Consider the following 9,738-nt stretch of genomic DNA (forward strand, 5'->3'; position numbering starts at 1 on the left):
TAGAACATATTAAATAGACTAATTATTGATAATTACAGTTATTTACAGATTGAACGGGGAATTGCCCCAAAAGATGACCGGAGATTTGAATGTACAACTATCACTATACACAGAGACTACAGATGATGCAAGTATGCAACTGTCTATTTTAGAAGAGAATTCGTATGCCTTTTAGTTGCTGATATCAAAGTATTTCGGGTCCGAAGGGAAATGATACTCCACATGTAACTGCAAAACGAAAAACAACACGCATAGTTGGTTTCAAATCGGAGTTCAAAACTATTTCATGCCTGGAAACAAAATGAACTGAAATTTTATACTTTTGAGTTTGACGCAAGAACCGATAATCTAGAAGTCGCAAATTTATAAAGACCGAATATAGACAGGCTGAGCATTAGAGTAGGATGGTTTGGTTTGAACCAATTTACGCGTAGTTGAATGCTACGCTATTCCATTTACTTCGGCCAATCAATATGCAGACATCTATAATGCAAATCAATAAGCATATTGGTAGCCAAATAGATAAGTTGTTGTGTATAACATACCTTGCCCTCATCAGCATCTGTCTGGCGCTGAGGGAACACGACCCTCAAATCATTATACAAGTAGAACCGCCGCTCCCCTTCAATGTCGAAACTGTTTGTTGCTTGTCCAGATAACAGGTCTAACTTGCATCTCTGGACCGACCTCGAGCATTTCTTAGGAAAAAGGCATGAGAAGCGAAGGTGAAGAGCATAACGCAGAACGCCAGCACCAGCGGTATTCTTGCTCGCTTTTGAAGGGCTACGCAGAGAATTACTTTCATTAATCTCACTGGTCTTTTCATACCTACAAAGGCTACAACCATCGGATTCACCATGAAAACAGGGCTTTGTGTGTCCTCTCTCTCTTTGGTACTGATTCACTACATCCTTAAACCCGTCTGAATCCACATCATTGTCACTAAGCTGCAAAGAATTCGCAGCATCTAGGATCGAAGATGGCTTGGCATCATTTTCTTTATCAGGATCAGCATGTCTTCCATTCCCAGCCTTAGAGCTTGGTTCAGAAGAGGCTAGAGTGATCTTTTGGCGCAAAAACGTCTGTATTTTGATTTTGATATGAAGAATTTGCAAGGGAAAATGACCATGTATAAGAACTCAGTCAAAGAAAAACCTAACAACTGAAGAAAGCATATTCCATCTGAAGTTCTACATCATACAGATTGAGCTAGAAAAAAAGTCTTTACTTCTGCTTCATGTATAACATCACATAAGCAAGCAGCACGAATTTTTTTCTTTCAATTCTACGCTAACATGTTCAGCCACAAAATCCGCAGCTCGAGCTATGGAGCTTGGGCCATTTCTATACCAAGGTAAATATAGATGGTAATCACATTCGTCAATAGCCAACCTTAAACTGGTCTTGGTTTTGCAACAAATAATGACAGATTTCCGTTATCAGCTTAGCAAGATCGTACCACCTAATGTATACACATAAGGGCTGGGTTAGCTAAGGCATACTGGGTTTCGCTATTCCAGGCAAAGGTACACTCAGGACGGACTTATATAGTCGTATTGTCCGGTCTAAGGTTGGGAGAGACCTAAATTGGCCTAAGTCAACAGCTTCAAACCTTTTGCTAACTAAGTTCTAATTTGATTCATGCCCTTCCATTTTTGTGCTTTTCCTACCTCTGTATATTTCCTTTATACAAATTCATGTCGCAGCACTCATTGTGAGAATGTGAAGGTAAAAGAGTCCCACATTGGTGAAAAAAGAAACCTTGCAAGGGCTTATAAGAGATTGTGTTATTCCCCATATTGCCAAATTGGTTTTATGGTGGAACCTCAACTTCTTCATGATATCATAGCAAGGTGTCCCATGTGCGAAGCCAAACGGCCACGTGCGCTCCACGTCACCCCGTTGTGACATCCACGTTTTAGGCTTGAAAATTCGCCACACGTGAGAGGGAGCGTTGAGAATGAGTCCCACATTGATGGGAGGAGGGACCCTGCATGTGCTTGACAATATGGCGAGTAGCCCAACTTCTTATAAGCCCTTACAAGGTTTCTTATTTCACCAATGTGGGACTCTTTTACCTTCACATTCTCACACTCACATCTGACTACTTCAATGAATAAGTGTCAAAACAAAAGTTCCTACTTTTTACAAGTCTAATGCTTTTAAAGGTCATGCAAGGCTCTCATAAGGACATTATTTATTTATTTTTATTTTTTTTAGTACATAAGGATAGTATTTATATCCTATAACCGGTGATACCTGTTGAAAACCTAGCCATATCCAATTTCATATCAAAGTGCAGATTTAACCAAGACAGGTGTAACTTCAAATCATAACGAACAACATTCATCATGCATAAGAATCGTGCTAAGTGACAGATAACTTTTTATCTACTTCATGACTACCTTGGTTCCAGCAGGCATGTCACTCAAATCGTAATTACAGAAGAAGGTGTGAATAGGTGTCTTTTCTGGATTGCTGAGAACCTGCCATAAATCATTCAGTTCATGAGTGTATGACCAACCATCTCTTGGTCCAACTATGACCAGATGTCTTTCAATATGAACAACTACAAGGAACTAATTGACAAACTACTAATCAGTACGAAGATGATCATCAAAGGCTTTGCGGGAGACAATCCAATGTATCATTTTACTATCATGCATTTTGTTAGAAATACTTTTCCCTAACAGCTATTCATATCCCACCATCCAAAAAAATGACAGAAATCAATTCTGCTCTCTTTCCTGCCCGTTACATACAATGTCATTCTTTTTTCTCGAAATCATTCCATATTTTAAGCACAAGAAACTAAGAGATCCTAAGCCACATAAACAACGGATGATAACATATCCAGAACATCAATAAAAACTCCTGTTGATTCTAAAAAGTTCCTAAATGCAATGCACTGCTGTGGATAGAACTGAGACCATTCGAAGTTCTCTGATACTTCATATTATTTTGATTAATATTAGTTACCAGTTGTATGCGGCCCTTCATAGGTATCCTCAGACGGTTCTTGTCTGCTCGTGAATCATCCATGCTAAGGCTCCTCTTCATCCTGGGGCTTCCATAATTGTTTGGTGTCGTACTCCCAGCAAGACCTATTGATGAATAATATAGTAAATAGTTATCTCCATCCACACTGGTCACTGCAAATGGAAGTTTCTGTGTTTTTGGCGAGAAACTCCCCCCAGTGACATTCAGAACAGCAAGAAAACCATCAATTCTCTGCAAATGGGAAGTTTCAAAAACAAATTAAAGTCAATAAAAAAAAACTAACACACTTGGAACTCAATATATATCGAATTACAGTTGAGATGAATGCAAACCTGACCAACCTTTGCAGACAATAATCGACCAGACAACAGGGATTCCTCAAATGAACCAATCAATGACCTTCTAACAGGCAGTCCAGTCGGTGATCGTACTAGTTTAACACATTTAGGCTTCGGTTTCAAGTCCTGATTCCATTGATGCACCATCCCAGGGGTAGAACTCTCAGAACTAAAGAGGTCAACCTTTTTCTGCTGAACATGAACATCTTCCGATGAGTCACTTAGCAACCTAAAGGCGTCCTCTTTCCAGGATGATGATGATATGCCTGAGATTGTTCCATCAAGTGACTGTTCTATGTCCTTTAGAGTTATACTGTTATCATCTATCTTTGGCGTAGAACCCCTGCATAATTCTCGAGATTTCACTCTTTCAGAAAACCTTGGACCAAGAGGAGAGAGAGAAAGTGTAGGCAACACAACTTTTCTTGAAGATATGTTTATAGCGCCTGATTGTGACCTCACCTTAATTGTTTCTCCAGAGCAATCAAGTCCAGATGGTGATATGAACTGATTCGGAGATCGTGGCTCCTTGCTTTCAAGCAAATGACCATCAAATACAAAAGAGGAGTTTGTATTGCAGTTGTGATCCGGTGAACTCTTCCACTCTGGGGAACAAGATGCAGACCAGATTGTAGAATTAAAATAACTGGAGTTGCCAAGATGAGCTTTCTTATGCTCTTGCGTGGGAACATTTGAACTACCATTGTATCCCCAAGAGCCACTCTTATGAACCCCATCTCCAATGTCTAGAGAATCACCATTAAACTGATCCTTGAGAAGCATTCCATTCAAAGGAGACAATAACCGCTTCCTGTGTGCTGACCCAGCAGCCTCAGTTGTGTCCCCTGTGACAGTCAGTGAACTTGAAGAATATTGGTTACCATTAAAGAAATTAAGAGGAGAATCCGATATTCTTGGTTCAAAACCAACAACCCTAGGAACAGGTGTCTGAATATTCTGCCCGCTTCTCTGACTTGACCAAAAGTATTGTTCCGTAGAGTTCATCTTCAATGCATGCATGCTTGATCTACTAACATCTTTATGTGCATTGGCAGAATCTGGTCTATTTGGAATCTCTGTGATGGATTTCCTTTGAAAATCTCCAAAAGACGAGCATGTGAAATCCACCTGCATATGGTTTCCCAGGTTTCCTCCATGCATCCCACTCAAATCACAGGTGCTCATTCCAGCAACTCTAGGTTGAGGTTGCATAAATGTGCACAGAGACGCTGTCACTTCCTCAGCAATGCTGCTAGAAGACACTTGAGGCAAGCCCATCTTCAAATATTTCAAGGTGAATGCTTTATTTAGCTTGATTTCTTTTATAATGTGTTTTCTTTTCCTGCTTTCTCAGTGCATTTATGCATAAAAATCAAACTGCATTTCTATGTTCCGAGTTACCAATTGGTTCCAAGTTGCCCAACCATTACTGTGCTACCAAAGACTTTACTTGCCTCAGTCCCCCTAACTAAAGAAGAAGTTGTAAATTTCTAACAATCTAATTCCAATTCCACACTAATACTAGAAGCTACGATACTATCCCTACCAAATGCATTTGCATCTCAACTGTTTCTTCATCAGACATGTGGGAAATCAAGCAGAAATCAGGATCTCGGACAGGGTAGGTAGAAGCCATGTCTTCTTCACGCCAGTTAACAATGGGAAATAAGCAGCTCATGGCTTTCCATAAAACCCAATGCAGCGTCCTGGAATTATCAGCTCGGTCAGAAAGTGGCAATTGACAACCAAAAGAGAAAAACTAAACATTCAAACTCCAGATTCTTTTATCTTTTCCCCTTTGGTCTTATCATTTCCAAAAACAAGCAAATAATATACAGTGATCCCCCAACAGAATCTTAACCGTTACGACTGATCGAAAACAAAATACAGGGGCATAAAACAGAAACCAATCAAATGACTCAGATTCCAAGAAGTAAAACCTTTGAACTTCTCAACAAAATACTGTCAATGAAGAAATTTCAATGTGGCCAGCTTTGATTCATACAGAATTCCATACCCAATGAGCCAAAGATTCAATGAAGAATCTCCAAAATACATACTCGAAAACTTCACTTAATACTTAACAACACAAAATGTTCAAAACGCCATTTATATAGTAATCTAAACAAATATGTGCTAAAATACATTAGTCAACAACCCAACAAATTCCAGCTACAATTTATACATGGGTCCAATTGGTTGCTCAAGAATTCTAGAAAATCGAACAAGATATATATCCATATATAACTGATTATTTGTATTTTCAGTACATGGAACTTTCTCAAAAGTTTGATTCTTTAACTGTTCAACATAAACAACAAAGATAAAGCTAAAACCTTTCACAAGCTGATCAATCCAAAACAACCATTTCTTTTCAAATTTCAATCCAACTACTAAAATCTCAAGAACCCAAAAAAATTTAGAAAAAAAGCAGCACAACCCAGAATTAAATTTCGTACCTTTTCCTCAGAAAACTAGAAACAGAAAAGCCAAACGCCAAAAGCACTTATTGGGGTTGTTTCAAAAATCAGCAGGCTTCTTCTTCTTTCTTCTTGTGCGAAACTCGTCTGTTTTGGTTGCAATTCTCTGGTTTCCATCTGTTTTCCTTTTTGGTGTAAGAAAATGAATGTTGGGTAGTGATTGAAGATTTGGCGTTGGCCTCCCAAATTTGTTGAATAAATTAACAGATACAAAAAAGTAATAAAAAAATTGTGGGTCATGAATATCGCATTATGCCGAATTTTCTGACTGGTTGGCTGCTGTTCAAAACCACATAAATGTTGGTCCGTTTTCTTTTCTTTCCTGTGTATGTTGGGTGGCGACTTGGCGTGGAATTGTTTGTGGGCAAATCCAAACCCCAAACGCAAAAGCCAAAAGCCAAAAGCCGACAGCAGAAACCAGGGGCTCCCTTTGAACTCAAGTTGTGGCTCTCTTTTTCCCGTCATAATTAGTTTATTATTACATCATATGTCCTGTCTACCTCCACGCCAACTTTGTCTCTGCACAACTTGGTCTCTCTCTGTTGCCCAGTTTTCATTTTTCATATTTATAAATGGAAAAGAAATTGAAAAATGGTTACGTAGGTAAAATGTTTGGTCCATTTTTATTTGTATATGATACAAAACTCATGCACGTCTTCAAATCTTATTACAAATTTCCGAACAGTTGAGAATTGACTTCAGTTATTAGAGAATAATTAATTACCAACAAATTTAAATACTTTCTTGTGAATGGGTCTTCTCGTTTAAGATTTTTGGAGCGTAAATTGTCATTTACGCATTGTGAAAGAGGTGTTGTATGCAAATGTATCATATATAGATATCTAATCATATTGTAAGAAACGAGTATCCATATTCCGTACTAAAGAATTTCTTAGATTTGATATAGATATCTAATCATATTGTAAAAAACGTACTAAAGAATTTCTTAGATTTGATATAGATATCTAATCATATTGTAAAAAACGAGTATCCATATTCCGTACTAAAGAATTTCTTAGATTTCGTTAACTGTATATGATATTGTCTTGTTGCATAGGATAGCAAGTTGGTTTCGTAACCTCACCACCACCGTGTAATAGCACTAGCAATTAAGTATAGCATCAATAATGGGAGATATGAAAGCAAGAGATATATATTTTTGGAGGCCTATATGACTTGTACATCGTCCAAAACTTCCTTTCTGCTCCAACTATGTATTTTATATTCTGAAATCTCATGTCACTCTTACCAATCCTTTAAAAATTTAGGTGTAAGGATGACAAGCAATCAATCTAATTAAAGAGATGTGAGCACATAGAATCAACTTTTTTTTTTTTTTGTTAGATTATTGATAATTTGTTATGATCCTCGCGCATAAGTAAGGGTCAAATATCATAGTTGTTTTCGGTTGTATTTTTTTTTTTTATATATATAATATATGTGAATGTGAAGTGACCAAAAAGATATATACAAGCTTGCGTGATGAGAAAGATAAATACAAAAAGATAAACATCTGACTACAACAAAATTTCTCTCTCGCCATAAAACAATACAAAAGATAAGTAACCAATTAGTTATTTGTTCTCAACTGTTGTGGCCGAAGACACTCTTATTATCAAAAAAGATTTTCATTGATAAACCAGTATATTGTTATTATTGCAATGCATATTTATTGATATTAATTTGATGCCGCCAAAGTAATTTCCTCCCAGTTTGCCACTTGCGTGGTTGCCTAAAATTCTGTGTCAATGCTTTGCATTCGTCACCAAAGCAAAGCATTTCATCCTTCTAATCTTCACACGCTTTGCCAAAAAACATGAAGACTAACTGACCATATATATAAATCCCCACAAACTCTCCCACAAAGCCATGTCAAACGTAAATTAGGTAATTAAGAGGAGGTAATTAATTAAACCCGATCCAACTTTTTTTGAATCTTTCTAACCCCATAAGCGGTATAACATTCTTCAATTATCTAGAAGACTAGAATGTTGAAATCTGGTACTCTCTCGTAGATTGTAGAATGTGCTACGTAGCCCTCGTGACAAGAACCTGAGAAAAAAAACCCTAAAAACCAAATGCCACCGCAGAAATCAAACGCACTGTTGATTCATTGCAGCGTTGTGGTGAGTGAGGAAGCCACGTCCATTTCTCGTACACTACTTACCACAATATGTGTGGAGCAAGGGAAACCCCGTTTTGACTGGGAAACCCTAATGAGGACGTACGTGGTACCAAATTTTGCACCATTCAGCTTCCTCCGCTTAGCACCTAGGGCCTTAAGGTCACTCCACTATATAATCCCACTCCAAGGCATGCTTTACAGCCTTCTTAAAAGTGCATCAGTTGATTAACTATTTGCCTTCTTAAAAGTGGGAAACCCTAACAGTCCAAATAAAACGCACACTTTACAGCCTTCTTAAAAGTTCATCAGTTGATTAACTATTTGCCTGCTTAATCCTGTTTAATTAAGAAACGTACAATGGCTGCAACAATTTCCATGCAATCAATCTTTACAAGTTCTCTAGCTTATGGAGTTGGTAAGAGCAGAGTGAACCAGATGATTGTTCCTGCTAACTATGCACCAATTAATCTGCGTAAGCATGCTCACGTGAGAGTAATCGCAACGGCCAAGGTAAATTTCCTATATAAGTCTTTAATTACTCTAGCATTATACATGTATTAGGGTTAGGGTTTTAATCACATATGGGTTAATTGCAGGATGAACAGAAGGAGCAACCAACCACTGTTACAGATGCACCAGAAAATTCAGAGCCAGCTCCTTCATCACCTTTACCTCCTCCTTCTCCCAAGGTAATTAACTACTCCTTATGCCGGGAAGCTTTCTTTTGTCAAACTTACATTGTGCAACTCTCAAATTTAACCACACATTTAGCACTAATTAGAGTTGAAATTCAGAGTCTCGCAACATAAACATTTTAATTATGTGTTACGAAACAGTTCGATGAGAGAACATATGACAAGCGAAGCTATATGTATCTCGACCACATCGTGCACAACATAAAAGAAAATATGAAAATTATAGCTCCACCACTCATTTTTATAAAATTCTAACTCCACCACTCATTCTTATAAAATTTCAAAACTATAAGCTCATGAAGATACATAGATTCTCATGGGATGCATGACAAGCATGTGACGTGTAAATATTTCTCTGTGTGTGCAGGTCAGCCCGAAGTTTTCAAACGTGCTTGCATTTAGTGGGCCAGCACCGGAGAGAATCAACGGCAGGCTAGCAATGGTGGGATTTGTTGCAGCTCTAGCAGCAGAGCTATCCAAGGGCCAAGGTGTGTTTGCTCAGATATCCAAAGGTTCAGGGATCCCATTGTTCCTCGGCACCAGCATTTTGCTGTTGGTGGCATCCTTGGTTCCTCTATTCAAAGGGGTGAGTGTGGAGTCCAAATCAGAGGGGCTCCTGACTTTAGATGCTGAGTTGTGAAATCGAAGGCTGGCAATGTTAGGACTAGTAGCCTTGGCCTTCGCTGAGTATGTGAAGGGTGGGACCCTAGTGTAGACTAATATCTCAAAAGAAAAGAGTGAATCCATTTTCATTCTACGTAATATTAAGTGATATGAGTATACTATTAGATGATTTGCAGTCTTGTACAAATTAAAATCATAATGAAAATCAATTCAAGTTATCTAATGCTCGTCATATATTGTAATTACAATTTATAAAATAATGTAAATATATAAAATGTCACATTTACATACTCCACAATCCCAAAATATATGACTATCGCTAGTGAGATCAAATTTTTAAATCAAATAATATGTCATCAATAAGAGATAAACATGTTAACCGATAGTTAATAATCGAATCATCTACAACCACATAACCCACAATATATAAATGTATGTATATTTTCCTTTTCTTTCATAGTATTTTTCTGAGGTGA

The 9,738-nt window shown here is 37.7% G+C and overlaps 2 protein-coding genes across 3 annotated transcripts; one reads left to right on the forward strand and one right to left on the reverse strand.

Annotated features, from left to right (window-relative positions):
- On the reverse strand, positions 1-6,143 carry LOC137713674 (uncharacterized). Of its 2 annotated transcripts, none has more exons than XM_068453006.1 (6): positions 5,798-6,143; positions 3,342-5,044; positions 2,980-3,231; positions 2,406-2,486; positions 546-1,082; positions 1-228 (listed from the first exon to the last, which is right to left on the reverse strand). In XM_068453006.1, the coding sequence occupies exons 2-6, from the start codon at positions 4,614-4,616 to the stop codon at positions 172-174; spliced, it is 2,202 nt and encodes a 733-aa protein (XP_068309107.1). In that variant the 5' UTR covers positions 4,617-5,044; positions 5,798-6,143; the 3' UTR covers positions 1-171. The 2 variants fall into 2 exon arrangements, with proteins under 2 accessions (XP_068309107.1, XP_068309106.1); XM_068453005.1 differs by having other exon boundaries at positions 3,333-5,044.
- A 2,157-nt stretch (positions 6,144-8,300) lies between these two features.
- LOC137712013 (early light-induced protein 1, chloroplastic-like) lies at positions 8,301-9,278 on the forward strand. The gene is made up of 3 exons (XM_068451165.1): positions 8,301-8,453; positions 8,540-8,632; positions 9,006-9,278. The coding sequence occupies exons 1-3, from the start codon at positions 8,301-8,303 to the stop codon at positions 9,276-9,278; spliced, it is 519 nt and encodes a 172-aa protein (XP_068307266.1).
- The last annotated feature ends 460 nt before the right edge of the window (positions 9,279-9,738 follow it).

This window comes from Pyrus communis, chromosome 13 (assembly GCF_963583255.1).
Source record: "Pyrus communis chromosome 13, drPyrComm1.1, whole genome shotgun sequence".
NCBI lineage: Eukaryota > Viridiplantae > Streptophyta > Magnoliopsida > Rosales > Rosaceae > Pyrus > Pyrus communis.